Source organism: Pinus tabuliformis, chromosome 1_1 (assembly GCF_031772625.1).
Source record: "Pinus tabuliformis cultivar Carrire ecotype Pingquan chromosome 1_1, CPIR1, whole genome shotgun sequence".
NCBI classification, from domain to species: domain Eukaryota; kingdom Viridiplantae; phylum Streptophyta; class Pinopsida; order Pinales; family Pinaceae; genus Pinus; species Pinus tabuliformis.
Window position 1 is genome coordinate 997,623,887 of NC_142297.1, and position 22,578 is coordinate 997,646,464.

General features: G+C 40.4%; 1 protein-coding gene across 8 annotated transcripts in view; it reads left to right on the top strand.

The window, feature by feature from the left end:
* LOC149217953 (uncharacterized) overlaps nucleotides 1–22,578 on the top strand; it is an 81,822-nt gene that overhangs the window by 14,511 nt on the left and 44,733 nt on the right. For 6 of the 8 annotated variants that reach the window (XR_016251294.1, XM_089393095.1, XM_089393096.1 and 3 more), the window contains one exon: nucleotides 87–1,607. Coding sequence is in view for 7 of the 8 variants with exons in the window: in XM_089393095.1 (XP_089249221.1) it covers nucleotides 711–1,607 (897 nt within the window). In the remaining variant the exon portion in view is untranslated. The remainder of the gene's footprint in view (nucleotides 1–86; nucleotides 1,608–22,578) is intronic. The other 2 variants (XM_089393092.1, XM_089393093.1) reach the window with 2 other exon arrangements.

Sequence of the window (22,578 nt, forward strand, 5' to 3'; positions counted from 1 at the left end):
TAAATGTTACCCAGTTTTATATCAAATAATCTTTCCTTCCATTATTTTGTTGGTAATGTTGTTTATTACTTTGGTTTGGGATGCAGAAGCAAACATACTGGAAACACAACCAACTTGAATGTAAGTGGAACTTGTGTTTCTTGGATATGGACTGCATTTTTGACGATGTCTAAATAAACTCTGATAAAGATCTAGGTTCCTGTTGTCCCTAGGTTTCAGCACCAGAATGGGGCTTAGGCATTGGATTTAAAAGCCTCAGCCATGACTTTTTTATTTGGAGACACAGATTTAAAGTCCATCTTAGTAGTGTAATTTGGTTGTGGCTTAGATTTATCAATCCGAGGTTTGCTGCAATTCCAAACTTCCTATCCCTTGCAGGTAGATGAGGTCAGTATTTTTTTGGGGGATGATTTCTAGACTTCCGTACAACTGATAAATGATTGAAGCTTACCATTCCAATCAGTAGCAAAGTTCTCATGGGGCCTATACTTAGCATCTTTTTCTTATACAACCATCTTATACTTGGTAATTAATGAGCAAGCGAAGGTTCTAGGAATTACTCAACTGAAACACAGGTGAAAAATTGCAAAACTGTGGGCAGAGAATGATCTGGTTAAAGGATTATGCATTTACACTCTGATTGCAGAGTTATATTTGAGCCCTAAGTCTCACTAGGTCAAAGGAAAAATCATAATCATAATTTGAAAGTGATGGGGAGCAAAGAAGAATTGTTACCTGCTGCTAAAATAGGTGCAAAAGACGAGAGAGTTCCTTCTTTTTGTGGGACTGAAAATAAGAAATTATCTACTGGTTCATATCAAGGCCAAGATGATGACACTTTGGAGGTCTGTAGAGTATGCCACTGTACAGAACCTGACAAAAAAGGGGAAGCTACTCTTGAGTTTTTGGGAATCTCCACCCCTTCAAGGGACAGGTCACAGACATTCAGTGTGAAGCCCCCGATTGCTAAAAATGATGCAAAGGGTGTACATAATGATGTACATAGCACTGAAAAAAAGAGAGAAGAAATTGACTATGTTGAGTATAAAAGTCCTGATGGAGAGGTGTTTGTTTGTGGCAGTGATTTAGAAGCAGGTTCAGGCTTCTGTCATCAGAATACTCTCATTGAGTTAGGTTGTTTATGCAAGAATGATCTTTCGTTAGGTCATTACGCCTGTGCTTTACGGTGGTTTATTAGCCATGGATCAGTTATATGTGAAATATGTGGGAGTGTAGCAGAAAATATCAAGCTTTCAGACATGAACAGAGTTATGGCAGCTCTAAATGAGTGTGAAACATTGAGGTCGAGGACAGCTGCTGGAGAGATGACTCCAGCATCTACCCAGTGGCATGCTGCTGTGGATCCAGATGCAGTAGCTGCAGTAAGGAGACAGCGACTTACTGAAATTGCATCATGGTTTAATCCACGCATTCATGCAGCAGTTTCACAAGTGGCCAGTGATGAGGCATCTATTGCTCCTAGTGATGATATGCATCCTAATATACATCCAGCTACAAAATGGGTAGTAGAGGGCACTGGAATACTGGTTGCTACTGGGCTGTTGACTATTACTCTTGCTTGGTTGATTGCCCCTCGGGTTGGAAAGGTATTTGCATTCTCTCCTTCCATTTATCTTGATTGCTGCATTAAATCTTGGCAGCTTTTTGTCAAATATGCTGATCTGTCTTGCTCTTTATATGCCCTTAACAAACAATTGAAAGAATTAGATTAAGCCACCGAACTTGTATTTGTATTTTTATTCTGTTTGCTGACTTGCAGATCATTGTGCTGACTTGTATGGTCTATAGAAAGATACTCTTTATAATGCACCAGATATTTTTGCATCATAACTTGAATGCAGTCAAAACTTTTAATTTATTTTTAATTTTAAAAGTAACTGGTAAATTTATATTAATTGAAAAGACTGCAGCAAGCTGCAGAGAGATTACATTAAAAAAAGATTCATGGTTGTCCAACTGTAGTTGATATCTATCCTATCTATATACCAGCGACCTAACCTAATGATGTCCGTAGGCAAAATGATCTGGTATCTCTGAGAAGTGTATATTCTATAAAATAAACCAGATATTCTAAGAACCTTACAAAAGATGAAAACCAACAGAAGGTATGTCTATTCACCACTTCTTCCTGTGTTGCATTTCCTTTTTCTGGAGCTGGCTGCTTAATTTCCATTACAACATCAAGCTAGTGCATTATTGCTTTTTATTCAACTTGCCACAAGTGTTATCACCAATTGGACCTGGTTTGATGCTTCTGAATGATCTCCCTTGCCCATGTTAATCACCAAAGTCTGCAGCATATTACACTCTGCTTCCAGTGCTGCTGTTTGATGCTTTTGCTGTAGAAGTGTGCCCATAATTGTTGCTACCTGACATACCGCATTCTGTTCATTCTCATGAATCTTTGTATTTGCTGTCTAGATTGATGCCTTGCCTGTGTAGCTTCTTCATGGTTCCTCAAGGTCCTAATCACCATCAACTCCTGGTAGTCCATTATGAGAAGACAGAGAGACCAAAACACCTGTTTAACCACAATAGAACAATTGATAGCCAGACCCAGCAAAGTGCGAGGTACGAGGAAATAAAGCAAGGGTAAACCAATAGACTGTAATGTCCCTTTTCGAATAATCACTTCTGGAGAATTACTCAGTAGCCTATTTGATTCCTGTAGGCTATAGTCAGTAAAAAGGGGATCAATTAATTTCATTGTTCAAATGTCATTTGGGTGAAAAAACAACATATAAAGTTGATATTGAATAATTAAATTAAAAGTGGGTCATAAAAGAGAAACCCATGGTAATCTGATGACCCATGATATAGAACTGTGGTATTCTGACCCATGGTATTCTAATGATAAAGTTATAAAAAGAGAATTGGAGCTCACTCTTGAGGAATGCATTGATTATTTTTCTAAATTAGTTTTGGAGAGCTCTTGGAGTTTTCGAGTAAAGGGTGTGAAAACTGAAACCCTTGTGATGATTAATTTCGGTGGTGAAACATGTCCACCCTAGCTGATCAAGATTGGTTTCAGTGGTGAGACACATCCACCCTAGCTAGTCAAAAAGGAGGAATCATCCAGGTTCTTCATAGGTGCTCATATTGAAGGAGAAGCTACATTTTGCCAAAGATTGTGGGAGCTTGAAGGAGAATTGATTCATCTAGTTACAGCGGCTCTTATTTTTGTGGAAGCCGAAATTCTTTGAGGAGGTCAAGTTTCATTTTGTGGAGGGCCGAGTTTCTTGTGAAGTCCTAATTTATTTGAGGAGCCCGTGGACAACTTGTGAAGACCATATTCCTCTTTGGACAGCCCTACTCATCATCATATTCTTGCAGCTAAATCTTGGCATTTGTTGAAGCAGCTTCCAGGTTCCAGAAAGTAATTTTTGCATGTAATTTCCTAATTCAGTTTCATAAAATTTTGGATAAATGATTGGTGTTTGTTTGTAAGATACCCCCTTGGAATATCTCAAATTTCCCCACTAAAATTTCTGAGTTTTACTGAGTTTGTCATTGGGGTATTTTTTAAACAATTTGTGGACATATGACTATAGGTGCACTTTTGTGTTTAATTTAAATAAAAATATACACAGTACCAAATACAGTCAACAAAATCACTTAAAACAGCAGTATACACTTGCATTTAAACTCAAATAATACTTACCATTGATATAAGTCTGCTACAACAATAAATCTGGCAGAAGGAAGCAACAGCCTTAATCTTGGTCCTTTTAACATCTCTGCACAGACTAACACAGCGGCAACTAATTGGAGGACCCCTAGACCTCTACTACCCCAGTTTCTAGATGGTCTGGGAGTAATAAACCAGGGGCCCATAGAACATAACAGAGATTTTTTGGAATATTTCCGGGAGTATGCGTCACTAGGAGAGGATGTTCGAGCAACTATGACTTTTACAGAGTTCAGTAACATTAAGTACAGAAATAGGCCTAGGGATCATAATAGGGGCAAGGAACAGAAGTATGATCTATTGCACAAGGTTGGAAAGCTGTCTACCCCCTCCTTTGATGGGTCATCCAAATACTCAGTAAGGTCTTGGGTACAAAAGTTAGACATTTACTTCTAACTTTATTGGAAGTAGAGGCCATCAAATTCACCACCTTGCATTTGGAAGGAGAAGCTCATGAATGGTGGTACCATGGATTGGTCACCTTGGGACATTCCAACATTACTTCTTACATGGACTTCACATAAAGATTGATAGACTGGTTTGATAGGAAGGATCCAGAGATACACTTCAGGGAGCTAGTGCAGCTCAAGTAGACTGGAACAACGAGTGACTACATTTCAGAATTTTAGTGAGTAGCTGTTATGGTGAGAGACATATCTGAACAAAGGCTGATCATGCTCTTCACAAAAGGTTTAGTTGAACCACTGCATGGTTGAGTCAAGGCCTTCAAACCCACCACCTTACAAAACACCATCACTAGGGCACGAGACGTGGAAGATGCAATACCTAAAACCAAATTTCCATCCAAACCACTCATCACTTAGAAGAACAGATATAAGAAAACATTTCTAAGAGAGTGGGCCGGGAAGGACAAGTTGGATGATGAGACTTGGAGCAAGCTAAGAAGGAAGAAAGTCTGCTTCAGTTGCAAGGAACCATGGAAACTAGGTCACATATGCTTGGGGAAGGGAAAGGTCCACTATGATGTCAGACAACGACGATGAAGAAGATACAATGCCAACGCCAAGTAGTGAGCCTAGCAAGTTCAGAGGGGGCGCAGTGCCATGAGGAAGCTAAAGGGGATGAGAGACCTTGTGTGGGAAATAAGGGTGTTATCACTTATCACCACTCTTTCTAGGGTCCCTAGATACTACACCTTTAGGGTCAGGGGGTCATATGGGTTGTGGTTGATGGCAAGACAACTCACAACTTCATTGATGCAACCTTGGTGGCAAAGAGAGGTATTCCCACAGAAGAGTTTGAGGGCTTTAATATTGTGGTGGCTGATGGATATAACATGACATGCATACAAAGGATTCCACGCTTGAACGTGACATTGGGCAATTACATATTTACCGATGACTTATATATTGTGGATCTTGCAAAAATCAATGTTGTATTGGGAGTACAATGGTTATACTCGTTGGGGAAGTTCTCAATGAACTACGAGGTAATGGAGATGGAATTCAGGGCCTCAAGTGGTAATAAGGTAGCGTTGAGGGGTATGTCCAATGGCGCTCCTCGAATTTTATCAATTATAAGAGAATATCGGCTATATTTAGGCATGGAGATATAGCTTGCACAACAAAATGTCTAATTATGAGTTAGAAGTCATCAGATGGTAGCCAAGAATATTAGGCAAATATTTAATTATTGCTGAATAAGCATAACCGTGTTTTTGAAGAGATTCTGTTAGGGAGACCTCCTAATAAGGGTTTTGAACACACCATAGAGCTAGAGGAGGGGGTCAAACCAGTGATCACCACACCTTAATGCATTCGAAGAAATTTAAGGATGAGATAGGAACGACCATCAAGTAATTGCTAGCCATGGGCAAGTCTATTTGCCTCATCAGTGGCTTTGGTGAAGAAAAAGGATGCCACCTGGAGGATGTGCATCGACTATCGACCCTTGAACAAGAACACCATTACATCATACCTAGTTCAAGTCTATTTGCCTGATCAGTGGCTTTGGTGAAGAAAAAGGATGCTGCCTAGAGGATGTGCATCGACTATTGACACTTGAACAAGAAAACCATAAAAAATAGGTACCCCATCTCTAGGATTGATGACCTGTTGGATGAGTTGCATGGAGCCGTGTATTTCTCAAAGATGGATCTTTGATCAGGTTATCATCAGATATGAGTTCGGGGGAAGGATGTGCATAAGAGAACCCTTTGGTGACACTATGGGCATTTTGAATTCTTGGTCATGCCATTTGGGTTGATCAATGCGTCGACCATCTTTCGGTCATGCATGAACCACATCTTCAACAAACAATTGAGGAAGTTCTTATTGGTATTCTTTTGATGACATCCTCATATATAACAAAACATGGGAAGTGTTGATAATTGGTAGCTCAGGGAGAAATTCCCTCCTTGGGGAAGCCCTTCTCACTCTAAAAAGACCCCTCTAGCCCTTGGAAGAATTTAATTTGCACATGGGAAAATATATATATTTTTTAATGTGGAACCATGTCAACACAAAAGTACAAGTTGACCTAGAAGAGGAAATTTGTTCACCTCAACCACATATAAATACACCTAAGGTCACATCACTTGGAGGCATCACATCACATCACACATTCTTCTTCATTGCTTCAACTTGGTCTGAAAATTGCAAGGTCCGAACTCACACGTGTGAAGAGGAGAGAGAATTATGTGGCAACATTGACTTTTCTCTTTAGGCATTTTGACTAGCTTTGACTTAGGATGGTTTGACTTGAGTTTTGGATCTGTTTTTGGAGGCTGAATTCAAGAGAGAGAAATTCAAAATTTTTTGGGCACTTTGACCACATTTGACCGCAGGCCTGAGGCAACGTTGACTGTAGTGTTGACTTTGACTTCGATTGATTTTTGAGACATATTTTGTGACTATTTTGACCCAGTTTGACTGAGAGGAGGCTGCATTCTTTGATTGGTTAACCGAACTCTTTGAAGCTAATTTCGCTGTTGACCAAGGACTCATTAGGGTTGCATTGATTGTTGTTGACTTTGACAAAAAAATCTAGCTTTGACTAGATTTGACTTTTATGCTAATATTGGATTGGATATTGGTTGGCTGATTTGGTTGGTCAAGGCTTTGACCTTTGACTAAGTTGTTGATGTACTTGGAATATGTATCTCTCTGTTGAACATTTGATGACAATCTAATAGAAGAAGAATTTGGAAAGGGTTTTCCCCCTTGTGGGGTTTTTCCCTGGTCTTTGACCAAATCTCTATGTCTCTATTGTTCTTGGCTGTCTTCTATTGTGCATATGGTTTTATGTTCTATCAACAATTGCTTACTGTTATTGGGTGATTGAAAATACATTGGATAATTGATTGCTATTGGAAGAAGAATTGTTATAAGTGATTGTTACAACATAGAACATTGAAAAATTAACATGGAATTAGAGCTGAGGGGAAGACAAGCCCAAGGAGACGAGCAATCAACCTTTGAAGATCTCTTATCCGTTGCTGAAGATTACTTGACTTGGTTAGGATGTCTACGTCATACTTCAAGATTGAAGAGAAGTTGAATGACTCATCTAACTATGCTATTGGAGAGCTAGGGTTGATTTGACTTTGAAGGAGAATGATGTTTTGGAATATGTTGAAAGAAAGGTACCTGAGCCTCCAGAGAACACTTCTGCTGTTGTCAAGTCCAAGTATAAGAAAGGTGAGGTCAAAGCGAAGAAAATCATTATTGATTCTTTGAGAGATCATTTGATCACTTATGTTGCGAAGTTGAAAAAGTCAAAGGAAATGTATGGTAAGTTGGTTGGGAATCGGGATGTATGAAGTCAGTCATATTGGGCAAGTGCACTCAAGAAGAGAGGAGGATTATTTCTAGAGGGAGAATTCAAAAGCATGAAGAAGGGGAACCCACTGCATTTGCAGCTCAAGCCAAGAAAAAGAAAGAAAGAGGAAGGTCATATAATTCGGGAAAGTCTGCTCCAGCATCCAAGGACTCTAATAGAAGAATCAAAAGGGATGTGTCACAAATTCAATGCTACAAGTGCCACAAGCTTGGTCACCTTGCCCGAGACTGTCCAGAAAAGATTAATGCTTCAAGGTCCTACAACAACAATCATGGCTACAACAACAACAGGTTCAACAATAGAAGAAGAAGAAAAGCTCCTGCTACTCGTGAAGAAGGTCATCGTCCTCCCAAAAGATCAAAGAATTCAAGGTATGATAATAATGCAGTTGCCACTTAATCTGAATATTTTCTTATTTCTACTCTTTCTAGTTCCTCTCCTCCGGATTCGTTTGATAGTTGGTTAGTGGATAGTGGGGCCTCTAGACACTTCACCGGTTATCGTGAAGTCCTCTCAAACCTGATTGAGAGGGAAACTAATTTGAGGATCAATCTCGGGGACAATTCTACTTATCCTGTGAAGGGGTTTGGTTTTGTTTCATTTCATTTGGATTATGGTCAAATTATACATCTACAGGATATTTTGTATGTATCGGGATTGAAAAAGAATCTTGTGTCTATATCTACCTTGGAGGACAAAGGAATGAAAGTTGCTTTTATAAATGGAAAGGTCCTTACTTGGCTAATGGAATCTCGCTTGAGGGATGCCTTCACTTTGGGATCAAGAATTGAAGGCCTCTATAAAGTCAATAGATAGACCAATGCAAGCATTGGTTCATGATAGTAATCGTCAGTGTGAGCTATGGCACTGAAGATTCGCTCACCTTCACTATGAAGCCTTGCCTAAGGGGAGGAAGATGGTTTATGGGATACCCGAAATTGGTGTAGATCATGATGGAGTTTGTCAAGGATGTGCCAGTGGAAAACATGTGAGGGGACTATTCCCTTCAAGCAGAAGTAGGACTAATGGAATTCTTCAACTAATACATTCTGATCTATGTGGACTCATGCCCATGACATCTCTTGGTGGCTACGTGTACTACATAATCTTTGTGGATGACTTCTTTCACAAGTCATGGATTTTCTTCTTGAAGCACAAGGATCAAGCATTTGACATTGTTCAAGGACTTCAAGGCCCTAATAAAGAATGAAACCGAGAAGAGGATCAAAATCTTCAGGCTTGATATTGGAGGAGAATTCATTTCAAATGAGTTCATTGACTTCTGCAAGAAAGTAGAAATCAAGAAGGAGACCATAGTACCTTATAACCCCTAGCAAAATGGAGTAGTTGAAAGAGAGAACATGGCTATCATGGAAGTTGTGTTGCATGATCAAAAGCTGCTGAAGTTTCTATGGGGAGAAGACGCAAATTCTGCTGTCTATGTTCAAAATAGACTCCTCATCAAGCCTTGGGTGACAAGACTCTTGAAGAAGTTTTCACAGGTGTGAAGCCCGATGTTGGACATTTGAGGATTTTTAGCTACCCCGTTTACTTTCATTTGCCGAAGGACAAGAGGAACAAGCTGGAAGCTTCAAGAAAGAAAGGTACATTTGCTAGTTACTGTGAAAATCTAAAGCTTATAGAATATATGTACCCGGTGGAAGGAACATAGAGTTTAGCAGAGATGTAACATTTTATGAAGATGCTACCCTTGGGAAAGCAAGGGACACTCCTCCCCTTGTCTGTGTTGAAAGAAAAGATAATGCCATGGATGAACAAGAAGACTCTCCTATGCCTGAGCCAAAGTTTGATGTTGCTAATGATCCCATGGAAGCCATGGACCCTTTAGATCCCCCTCTGTGTGATCCTCCTGCTAGGAATTGACCACTATGGCTTCGTGACACTTTACAAGATGTCGAGAGACATGTTGTTGCCAGAGGAACCTTCAGGGAAAGCAAGAAGCCATGGGGGATATGTTGTAGCAATGAGCAACATTATATAAGTTGAACCTCACACCTTTGAAGAAGCAGTGAAAAAGTATGGAACGATGCTATGGCCGAGGAATATGAATCCATTATGAAGAACAATGTGTGGGAAGTGGTGCCGAGACCCGAAGGAAAGTCTATTGTGATTTCTAAATGGTTGTACAAAATTAAGCATGGTGTGGATGGAAGTATCAAGAAATACAAGGCAAGATTTGTGGCTAGAGGTTTCTCTTAGGAGGGAGAGAACTATGATGATATTTTTGCACCGGTTGCCTGCTATATTACCATTTGATCTATCGTTGCTCTGGTTGCTAGCCAGGGATGGACACTTCATCAGATGGATGTGAAGATCGCGTTTCTACATGGCATTCTTAAAGAAGTATATGTTGAGCAACCACAAGGCTTTGATGAACATGATAGGAAGACTCTTGTGTGCATGCTGAAGAAAGCACTTTATGGATTAAAGCAATCCCCTAGGGCTTGGTATGCTCGCGTTGATAGCTACCTAATGAAGCTTGGATTTACGAGAAGCAATGCTGATCCGAGTCTCTACTTCAAAGTCGTCCAAGGTATGCCCCTGATTTTTGTATTATATGTTGATGATTTATTCTTGATAGGTGGAGAGCCTCTTATTCTTGTGTGTAAAAGGGAACTGGCCTCTGAGTTTGAAATGAAAGACCTTGGTTTGATGCACTACTTTTGGGGCTTAGAGGTGTGGCAGAGACTTGGTGAGATTTTCCTTTCTCAAGGGAAATATGTTGTCAAGCTTGTTGATTTGGGGTAGCATTGGATGTGCTTTAGCCACGAAAATTAGTGGAGAGGCTAAATCACATGACATCTCCAATACCCAGAAATGGTTTGGGCAGAATCTAACCAGTTTGGGAGATATTAAAATAATTAATATTTTTAATGGAGTCCCTAAGTCTAAACTTAGGGAAAATAAAATATTAATGTGAATTAATATAAAACTAAGTTAGAATGGTCTAAAAGTCATGGATCAAGCCAGATCTAATCTTAGCCGTTGATTAGGGACTTAATCTCGGCCGTTGAAATGTCAATGAGAAAAGTATAAGAGTAGGCTTGAGGGTCACTTGGAGAACACACCGAGTTGATCAAGAATTCGATTTTCTGGGGCGGGGCTTGCTGAGGAAATCGAAGGAGTGATCAGAGTTGCAGCTGTGGGGCAGCGAATGCAGTAACAGAGAGGCAGAGATAGTACTGGGAGCATTAGCGCAGAAGCCGGGAGAGGGTTGACGCAGAGCCAGCTAAAAGCCACTAAAGACCACGCAGAAGTAGCCAGAGGCCACGCAGAGCCTGAGGAGGGCCAGCGTGGGACACGCAGAGGCTCCAGAGGCTGACGCTGGGACAGAGAGGCTGACGCTGGGACAGAGAGGCTGATGCTGGGACAGAGAGGCTGACGCAAACCCTAGAGGTCGATGCTGGGAGATTTCGTGGGGCAGATTGGGGCTGATATCTGTCTCCGACTGAGAGGTACTACTGCCGAGGGAATTCTCTGTTGGGTGAGCCATTTCTGGCACCCAGATTGTATTCTAAAACTACTTAATAATAAAACCCTCAAATAGCTACACTAGTTTTCCAGCATTGGGTTTTTCCGGGTACGTTAGTCCAAAAATAACGGTGTCACTTGTGTGCTTGTTTTTCCTTCAGTTGATGATCTGTATGTGTTGAGACTGTACTTGTATTTATTTTCAGTATTTACATGGTAAATAACTTGTTAATTAACAGAACAAGTAGGAAGAAATAAATCAGTAAGTACAGGAAGAATTTCTAACAGTTAGACTTAGAAATTCCAACATGGTATTAGAGCGTGGCTGCAGATCACAGGATAACTAAGGGCATCATTCGAGCAGAGTAGCAACGACAGAAACAATTGTCCTGAGTGACAGAAGCTATTCCTAGTGGAAAAGCAGCAAGGAAGGGGTGACGCAGTGCCTGCGTCATCAGTTCAAGCCAGGAAGAGGATCAACGCAGTGGCAGAGAGGAGCAGACCTGACCTACGCAGTGCCCAGTCATCTTTCTCAGTGAGGAAGGATTGACGCCCATGGCCAGGAGGTGCGGATTTTGCTGGTGCCAGGATTGCGTAGAGCCTAGAGGCTCTAACCTTCAGTTTGCTGGGGCATAGGAGGCTGTGGGTAAGTTGCAGAGTGAAGCTGGCGGGGTACTGTGGTTAGAACAATACCTAATGGGGCAAGACCATGGAGGAGGGAGTTGTTGAGGATTTTTAGCCAAGAAATCCGGATCAGTGGTGCAGCTGCACTAACGATCGGAGTGGGGGCATCTTGACATTGGCAGAGGGGTTTCCAGGAGGGAAATTGAGGCTTAGAGGGAGTCACACCGAGAACTTCCAGGAAGGAAGTAGAGAGACTCGAAAGAGTCGAAAGAGGAGCAGCAAAATGGTAGTGAACGGGGTAAGAGCTCATGACAGACTAGACAGAGCCTCAAAATTCATAGTCTGGAAGGCCAGGATCTTGTCCGTTCTAGACAGGAATCCATCACATGTCCAAACAACTCACTAAAGAGATTCCTCAACCAAACAGATTCACAGTAGGCCAAACTAGTAGTAATGTATTCAGCCTCAGCAGTGATCAAGGCAACCGACTTCTACTTCTTGCTCATCCAGCAGAGCCTAGAGAGAAGCAACATCCAGATGTGCTTTTACCATCCACCTCGTTGCCAGCCCAGTCTGCATCAGAGTAACTATGGAGCCTCACATTCTCGACAATGTATCTTAGTCCATAAGTGATTGTGCCACGAAGATATCTCAAGAGATTCTTGGCAGCAATCCAATGTATATGATGAGGCTCGACCATAAACTGGCTCAATGTATTCACTGCAAAACATATGTCTGGATGGGTGTTCACCAAGAACATTAGGGCCCCCACAAGTTGATGATACTCAGAAGGATTTCCCAAATTGGGCCCAGCAACACTTCTGCATAACTTCTTGAAGTTAAGTTCCATCGGAGTAGTCACGGACTTGCAGTCCACCATCCCAAATCTTTCAAGTATCTTCACAATATATTTTCCTTGAGAAAGGAAAATCTTGCCTGGCTTTTGCCAGACCTCCAACCCTAGGAAGTAATGCATCAGTCCTAGATCGTTCATTTCAAATTTGGAAGCCAACTCCCTCTTACATTGATGAATAAGAGGGTCTGCACCTGTCAGAAAGAGATCATCCACATAGAGTACCAAGATGAGAGGTCTATCATTCTCAACCTTAAAATAAAGGTTCAGATCAGCTTCACTTCTTGTAAATCCCAGCTTCATTAGATAGCTATCGATCCTCTCATACCAAGCCTGGGGTGCCCATAGAGGGATTTCTTCAACCTGCATACATGTGTTTGACGATCTTGAACTTCGAACCCCTCAGGTTGTTCTACATAGACTTCCTCCTTAAGTGAACCATGCAAGAAGGCAGTCTTGACATCCATCTGGTGAAGATTCCATCCTTGCGAGGCAACAAGGGCTATAATCGAACGAATGGTGGTGTAGCGGGCAACCGGTGCAAATATCTCATCATAATCTACACCTTCCTTTTGAGAGAAGCCTTGAGCAACGAATCTGGCCTTGAACTTTTCAGCACTTCCATCAGCTCCATGCTTGATCTTGAAGAGCCATTTCGAGGTGACAACGGATTTGTCCTTGGGTCTAGGGACCACATCCCAGACATCATTCTTCATAATCGACTCATACTCTTCGTTCATTGCATCCTTCCAAACCTGGTGTTTGGCAGCTTCTTCGAATGTGCAAGGCTCAAATTGAACAATGGTGCTCATAGCAGTTAAGTACCCTTGGTACCTATTTAGCTTCTTGCTTTCACGAAATGTCCCCCTTGGTGCAACATGTCTCTCGACATCTTCGAGAGTCTCCCCAAGCCATGAGGGTCTCCTTTTTGAGGAGGAGGGCTCATGAGGGGGTGGATCAATGGGATCCATTGGTCCTTCAGCATCGGGCATTTGCTCATCCTGCGATTCTCCTTGCTTTCCGAAATCTGCTTTTTTTTCCTTCCTTGGAAGAGGAAGGTTACTAACCTTTCCAAGGGCAACATCCTCATCGAAAGTGACATCATGACTTATCTCCACTTCTCTTTGACCAGACACATGGATTCTATATGCTTTAGAAGTTTCACTGTGGCCCAAAAATGTTCCTTTCTTCCCAGAAGCATCCAATTTGCTTCTCTTTTCTTTCGGCACATGAAAATATACGGGGCTACCAAAAATTCTAAAGTGAGAAACATCAGGTTTCTTACCAATGAAAACTTCTTCGGGATTTTTGGAGTCCAATGCTTGATGAGGGCATCTATTTTGAACATACATGGTGGTGTTTGCGGCTTTGGCCCATAAGAACTTCATAAGGCTTTGATCATGAAGCATGGCATGAGTGGATTCTACGATAGAACGATTCTTCCTTTCAACAACACCATTTTGCTTAGGAGTATATGCGTTAGTAGTCTGCCTCTTAGTGCCAACTTCTCTACAATAATCTTTGAACTCATTTGATTTGTATTCAGTTCCATTAGCGGTCCTCAATATTTTGATCTCTTCCTGGTTTGATTTTCGACCAAAGCTTTGATAGAACTGAACCATGAGAATACTTTGTCCTTTTTCTTGAAGAAGTATATCCAAGTATTGCAAGAGAAATCATCTATAAAGGTTGCATAATATAAGTATCCTCCCAATGAGTTCACGGATATTGCACCAGATAGATCAGAATGAATCAATTGCAATATGTCAGTAGTCTTGCTATCACTTGAGGGGAATGGTCCCCTTGTATGCTTTCCTTCAGCACACCCCTGACAAAAACCTTCATGTTCTACTTTAAATCCGGGCATACTTGTCACCATATTCCTTGCATCGGGTAGAGCCTTATAATGTAGATGAGCGAACCTTCGGTGCCATTATTCAGATTGAAGTGATGTGTCGCAAGACATAGCTCCTAATGGGCTTCCTCCAACTTGATATAGGCTATCAACCCTGAAGCCAAATGTAAATGCATCTTTGGAGTTTTTATTCCACACATGTACCTTTCCATCGATGAATGTCACCTTGAATCCTTTGTCCTCCATCGCCGAGATAGATACCGGGTTCTTCTTTAGATCAGGTACATATAGTACTTCTTCTAGATGAATGGTGTTACCCTGATTTAATTGAAGAGTAACATTCCCAACTCCCTTCATGGGATAGGTGGCATTGTCTCCAAGGATAATTTCTAAATTTGTATCCCTTTCAATCATATTTGAAAGGGCTTCCTTATACCTGGTGAAGTGCCTTGAGGCACCACTATCAATCAACCAATTTCCCAAGGTGTCCGGAGGAGGTGCAATAGAAAGGGCAGATATAAGATAAAATTCTTTTTGCTTGTTATCAACAACATTAGATTCATCATACCTAGTGTTTCTTGATCTCTTGGGAGGGAGACCATTTCTTTGATGAGAAGCAGGAGCATTCCTTTTTCCTTGGTTGTTGATTCTGCCATTCCTTTGATTGTTGTTGCCCCTGAAATTGTTGTTGTGGTTGTCATCATCATGAGGTGTATCCCTTCTATTAGGACACTCCCTAGCATAGTGACCAAACTTGTTACAAATGAAGCATCTTCCCTTCCTTCCATTTTTGAAACCTGACCTTCGTTGACATTGCTTCTTTGAACCTGCACTGTTCTTCTTTTTAACATGAGCAGAGAATGTCGTAGGATCATTCCTATTTGAAGGCATATCTAGTTTCATCATCCTTGTTTCTTCTTGAGAGCATCTAGTCAACAATTCTTCAAAACCTGAAATCCTGTTGTTGTTAAGAATTGTAGTGTTGAACACGTGCCATTCACGAGGGAGTCCTCCAAGGGCAATGAGGGTAAGCTCCCTATCAACAATAGCTTCTCCAATTGAAAGAAGATCATTTTTGATCTCTGGAATCCTCGTGAAGTAGGATTGAATATCTTCATTTCTTCCTTTCTTTATATCCTTCAGCTTGTTCTTGAGGAAACAAATTTGATTTGCATTGCTAGATTTGAACATGCTAACCAACCTGTCATATATCTCCTTTGATGTGTTCAAATCGGAAATGTAAGCAATTAAATGCTTATGAATAGAATCCCTGATGGTATTCTTGGCTTTCACTTCACCCTTCTTGTATTTGGTCTTAGCAGCAACCGGTGCATTAGAAGGAGGTTCTGGAATCTTTCCCTGCACATAATCCATCACATCTTGCTCTTCTAATGTCAAATCAAGAGACATCTTCCATGCATGATAACCAGACTTATCATGAAGCTTATCTTCAGACTTGAAGTAGGACGTGGAAGCCATTGAATCTTGTCTTTGATCAGTGATTGCTACTCTTGGTGATTGCTCTTCTCACTCTTGCTTGGGCTTTGTCTTCACCTCAACTCTGATACCATGTTAATTTTAGAATAACAATGGTATGTTCTATGCTTAGAGCAATTTTACTTCAATTTCTTTATTAGCCCAATATCAATATCTAGTTTAGCAATCGCATAAACATGATAGTAAAATGCAGATAGAACATAAACAATAACAATAGAAGACTAGCCAAGACAAGAGGACACAAGATATGGCACTAGGCAGGGACAAACCCCAATGTGGGGAAACCCTTGATCAATTCTTCTTATAATTCTTCAAAATTTCAACAAAGAGAGAGAGTACAATGTATAATATTCACTTGTTTAATTATAGTGAAAATCTGATCAGTCAAACAGCAGAAACAGAAAGCAAACCAGGTAGATTTCTTCCTCAATTCAGCTCGGTCAAACCCAATCAACTTCGGCCTCCAATAGCAAGTCTAATCGGCCTAAAACAGTTCGAAAAAGTCTAGTCAAAACTGGTCAACAAAAGTCAACCTTGTTGGAATATAATCCTAACATCTACATTTATTTTTTAGCCTAAGTATCCTTGACTTAGCCACATGCACTAAAGATCATGTTCACACTTGGTCTTTGGTAAACTAGCTCGATGGACTGACTTTCCCTTGTTTTTTGCCTTTAAAGGCTTAATATTATGGAAATATTGGTCCAACCACTTTCCTAAACCATTTAGACATCTAAATGCATGTTCACACCTAACCACACCTATCCACTTGAGTTATTTGAGGATTGGCGCCCCACATGAAGATTCCCCCTTAAATCAAGGGATTTGGTCCCCCGGACCATTTTAGCATGTTTTAAAGTTGGCTTCCTTGGGAAATGCGCCCCTCCTCATGCTTTCCTTGTGGCTGATAGTTGGCATAGGTTGTCTTGAGTCATTGTTGCTATTTTAGGCCTCCCTTTAGCTTTTCTTAGCCTTTTCTAGTTTTTTACTAGTTTTTTCCTAGTTTTCTAGATTCGGCAATTTCTATATAACCACCTCCCTTTGGGATTAGAGGTTTGGTTGCTCATGTATTACTATTGTTCATTAATTTAATACATTGATTTTATGGAGCAAATTCTTTCTCTCCTCTCTTGAATATCAACAAATTACTTGTGTTTAATTTAACTAGAATTCTAGATCTATCGGAGTTTCTGCAGGAATTCTACATGGTATCAGAGCTAGTTCGAATCTAGTGGATTGTACACGGTTTTATTTGCAGGTATAGATCATCAGGAGGCGCAACAAGCAACAATGGATCATCTCTCTCAGCCCACAAAACTCGTTCTAAATCCTTTCAATTACTTCGAATGGAAGACAGAGATCACTCTGCTCCTTCGAAGCAAAGGGCTTTACAGGGTAACAATGGGAACAGAGACTGAACTGACTTCTGCAGTGGAGAAGATCAAGTATTTCAATAAATTAGATGAAGCAATTGGGCTGATATGCCTATCAATTTCCAGAGAACTCCTCTTTCATGTCAGTGGAGCCACTACTCCCGATGCGGTCTGGACCACATTGGAAGGACTATTCGGCAAGCAGGATGAAATGAGAGTGCATCAACTGGAGAATGAATTCATATCCCTCAGTCCGACTCATTTAAGCAACTTGCAAGAATACTTCACCAAGTTTAAATCCCTCCTCGTTGAACTTAATGCATGTGGAGTCAAGAAAGAGGAAGACCAACTCATCCTTTTGATTCTCTCGAAATTAGGCCCTGAATATTCCGTATTTGTATCGTCTTTTCAAGCATCTAAATTGACTCAGGAAAAATGGAAAATGCCTCCATTGAATGACTTCATTGCAGCATTGACTCAAGAGCAAGCTAAGTTAGTCCAAATGGGTGCCATCAAGCATTCAAAGAACCAAGCACTTGCGGCTACTAATGCTCCAAAGAGCAGTGGAAGAGACAAGCAAAAAGGGAAGGGTAAATTTAATGAATCAAAGAAGGAGAGACCCGTACAATCTTCAGAGAGCTCTTCTTTGCCTAAGGGTAAGAAGAAGAAGGAAAGAACACTTTGCAACTACTGTTCCAAAGGTTTTCATCCTGAAGAAAATTGCATGAGGAAAACAATCGATGAGATGGCTAAGCAATTGCAGCAACACAATCTCACTGTGCCCGAGAATGCAAAGAAGAAGGATGATAACAGAACGGGAGATGGGAGAGGGAGAGCACGAGATGGTCATGCTTTAATGGCTGTCACATCCACTCCATCAGCTTGGATCCTTGATTCAGGTGCATTGAACCATATGGCTGCATCAAAAGATGAATTTTCCTCCATCGAAGAAAGCACCAGATCCCCAATTTACTTGGGAGATGCCACACCCGCAAAGGTGTGCAGAGAAGGAATTGTAGACCTTGAAGGGGGCTACTTCACAAATGTTCTTCATGTTCCCTCGTTGTCTGCAAATCTTCTCTTGATATATTAGATCACTCATTCTGGCTCTGGAAGGAAGGTGGAGTTCACTCTGGACTCCGTAGTGATTACCGACATTTCCACGGGCTCACAGCTTGCACATGGAATTGCCGATCACGGTTCTCGTTTGTATTTCTTCGCCCACTTTGTTCCTAAATTTATTAGCACTGTATTTCTGTCACAATCTAATGATATCTTCAGGTTATGTCATGAAAGATTTGGCCATCTAAACTATAAGTACTTGCATCAACTCAGCAAGGAAAACATGGTAGAAGGATTGCCTGCTATTAAATTCACAAGCGGTGTATGTCAAGGATGCATTCTTGGCAAGCATCCAGAGCAAAAGTTTGACAAAGGGAAGGCACAAAGAGCTTCTTCACCTCTTGGGCTGATTCACAGTGACATCACGGGCCCATTCCCGCAGCCTTCAATCAGTAAGGCTCGATATGTACTCACCTTCATAGATGATTTCTCTCGCTTTACTTGGGTATTTTTTCTGAAATTAAAATCGGAAGTATTTGAATGCCTTATAGAATTTAAAGCACTTGTTGAGAATGAGTCTGGGTGTAAGATTAAGATACTCTGTATTGATAATGGGGGGAGTATGTCAACAAAGATGTGCAACAACTTTGTATTGATGTAGGTATACAACTACAACACACAGTGCCATATACACCACAGCAGAATGGTGTCATGGAGAGGAAAAACCGGTTGTTAAAAGAGATGGCCAATTGTATGCTACAGTCCAAATCATTAGCTCCTAAGCTATGGGCTGAAGCTATTAATTGTGCAGCATACATTCAGAACCGCATTCCTCACAAAGCACTCAAAGGCACCACTCCATTTGAATGTTGGATCGGTAAGAAACCGAAAGTGTCGCACTTTCGCATTTTTGGTTCACGAGCATGGGCTCACATTCCGACAGATAAGAGGAAGGCTTTGGAGCCTCAAAGTGTTGAATGTATCTTTGTTGGATATCCTGATAGTGTCAAAGGATATAGATTGCTGGACTCTCACACTGAAAAGTTCCTTGTAGCTCAAAGTGTGAAGTTTGAAGAAGAATCACTGCATGATTTTTCAGTAGACCTTGCCGAGGAACCGCTTGTTGCCACTGATGAGGAGGAGTTCGAAACTTCTTCGAGCACTTTAGAGCAGCCATCAGAGAAGCCTCTTGGGTCTGATTCAGAGGATGAGGAGCAGGTCATGGCTGCTCCAACTCAGCTACCAACTTGGGCAGAGAAAACCCTGCAAGATGCGGGTGAACTAGTTGGTGATCCTGCGGATGCGAGAAGGACTAGATTACAGCTTTTTGGGGCTTCTCAAGCCCTGGCTGCCACCGAACCATTGCTTCTCATACATTGTTATATGACACTTGGTTCAGATCCACAGTCACACTCTGAGGCTGTTGGAAACCCGCTTTGGGAGGCTGCCATGGATGAAGAGTACTTTGCTCTCATGGAAAACAACACATGGGACTTGGTTCCACTTCCGAAAGGAAGAAAGCTTGTTCGATGTCGATGGATCTATTGAACAAAGATTGCTGCAGATGTTGAGATCAACAAGTACAAAGCTCGACTTGTTGCAAAAGGATACTCACAGGTACATGGCATAGACTACACAGAGACATTTGCACCTGTTGTAAAAATGGACTCCATTCGACTAGTTTTAGCCATTGCTGCTTCTCGCAGATGGGAAGTTCATCACATGGATGTGAAGAGTGCATTTCTTCATGGAGATCTCAAGGAGGAGATATATATGGAGCAACCACAAGGATACATTCAGAACTCTTCCCTCGTTTGCAGGTTAAAGAAATCTTTGTATGGCCTAAAACATGCTTCCAGAGCCTGGTATGCAAAGATGGATTCTTTCCTGCTTTCCATTGGATTCATTCAATGCAAATCTGATCTGAATGTTTATTTGCTGTAACATGATGATTCCCTTTTGCTGATAGTACTTTATGTAGATGATTTAGTGATGACAGGGAACCTTACCTCAGTTATTGATTCGGCAAAATGCGCATTGCACGTTCGATTTTCCATGACAGATTTGGGACTGTTGCACTACTTTCTTGGTCTTGAAGTTTCTCAGTCTACTTCAGGGATCAAGATGGCACAGTCTAAGTATGCATCAGATCTACTTGTTCGCTTTCAGATGACAGAATGCAAGCCAGCAACATCTCCCTTTCTTTCGGGGATCAGATTTGAGGATGCGGGTACTACAGCTTTGGTCGACAGTACACTGTATCGACAGTTGGTTGGGAGTTTGTTGATATTAATACCAACTGTCGATACAGTGTACTGTCGACCAAAGCTGTAGTACCCAATTCCTTAATTCCTTAATTCCTTATTGCAATATTAAGTAAACAATATTTAAATGAAACTGAGATAAATAAGAAAGGGGAATTTTATCCAACTTTACATTGAAGAAGTGGGTTTCTTGCATTTTGTGCACCCATCTATTATTTAAGAAGCCTTGAATAACTAAATTATGAACTATAAATTCCATATATAATTTAATATTTTAGACTAAATGTCCTTTTTGTGCAATGGAGTTTTAGTATTTGTTGACCTTTGAAATAAAAAAAATCTTTTTTTTTTTCTTTTTTTTTTTTCGAAGTTGTGGAAGAATATTTACTGCTAAGGAATATCAAGATATTATACAAATTCAGAAATTTTTGTTTGTAAATTAAAAAATTAGAGGATGAACTAATAAGGCATCAACAAGATGAGACTGTATTACAACGAAACATTAAAGGTTTCAAGAAAAAAATTGACAAGGACTTATCAGAAAGAGGTGAAGAAATTTCTTGTTCAAAGTAACATAATTAAAGGTTGCACCAATTAGGAAGCGAAAGAATGAGAAGAAACCACGACAAGAAAAGTTTAAACACCTTAACAACAAATAAAGATTGATTGATAAAGAAACAGTGACTGACCTAGTTGAAATAATGAGGTTGTCAAATGTAAAAGTCTAGACCCTAGAGAAAGGAACCAATATTGATCCAGTGGATATCAAAATAAAAAAGAAGTTTACTTTAGAATGTTATCAAGAAACAAATCAACAAGAGTATCAAAAAAAAAATTCCCCAAAAACAAGACAGAAGATGCAAGGATACCTTATCATTAGCCTAATTGTAAGAGTCATTGTAATATTCAAGAAACTAACCAAGGATGAAAGTAATATGAAAGGCTAAGTGACGATCTTAGTACATTGAAAGGACACTTAATTGTGTAATTTTATCATCACCCAAATCACAGAAGTTGTCACCACATAATACAGTAGAAAAATTGAATCAGGGTGGTTTGATCCCTTCACAATATGACAATTTTGCTTTTTGCTTCATAACCCATATCTTGTCTTCAACTGTCATAGTTTCAAGAATGGAGAATCATTAGAAGATATTGTAGGCCATGATCAAGACATAGATTTTTGGATAAAATGCTTTGTCCTAGTTTTTTTCATAAAATGCTGAGGACAAAGCATCCTTGACGAGAGAGGCAATAATATATATCAATAATGATGATGATATTAATTTAATGAACTAAGAAACACAACCTAACTAAGGGACATAACATTTCACCTTTTTGTGATTGGTCGATGCATATAAGTATACCACCACAAGGTTCATTGTAAAATAATCATTCGTTCATTTATCAGTTATATAATTATTTATCCTATGTGTATTTCAACTTTGTCCTTCTTATGTGGATATTTAGTAAATGAACTATTGTTCATTACAAGGGGCAACCTAGTTTCCCTTTTTGTATTTAATGATGCTTTCAGTGAAGTTCTTGAGGTCATGAATGAAATCACCGATGACATACTTGTAGAGTCTCATGATGCTATCCAAGATAGTCGCAGAGATGGAAATGCGCAATAACCTTTGAAATAGTATCTCTTAGTACAAAATTGAAAGCTTGTTGAAAATGGTAGTGTGGAAGATCTCCTTTGGCTTGCACTTTAGCCAGAAAGACCACAATTTGTCTTCCTTTGACCATGGAGCGAGTCATGGAGATGGCATATTCATGCGTAGTGTTGGAGGACTAGTTATGTGGACCTTCTTTAGTTTGACTACAGATCGAGTGGCAATTATAAGTTTAGAATAGGACGAGTGGAGCTTCAGTCCTTGATTGAAGGAAACATGAGTTGTAACTCCAAGTTATGATTGGAGAGAGAAGAACCAGTTCGACTTAGTTAACTTGTTAACCACGAGTTCTAAATTTGTGACTTGCCAATTTTAGCATGGATTGAATCAATAAAAGGAGGACGAAGGCACATGTATGTATCATTATTG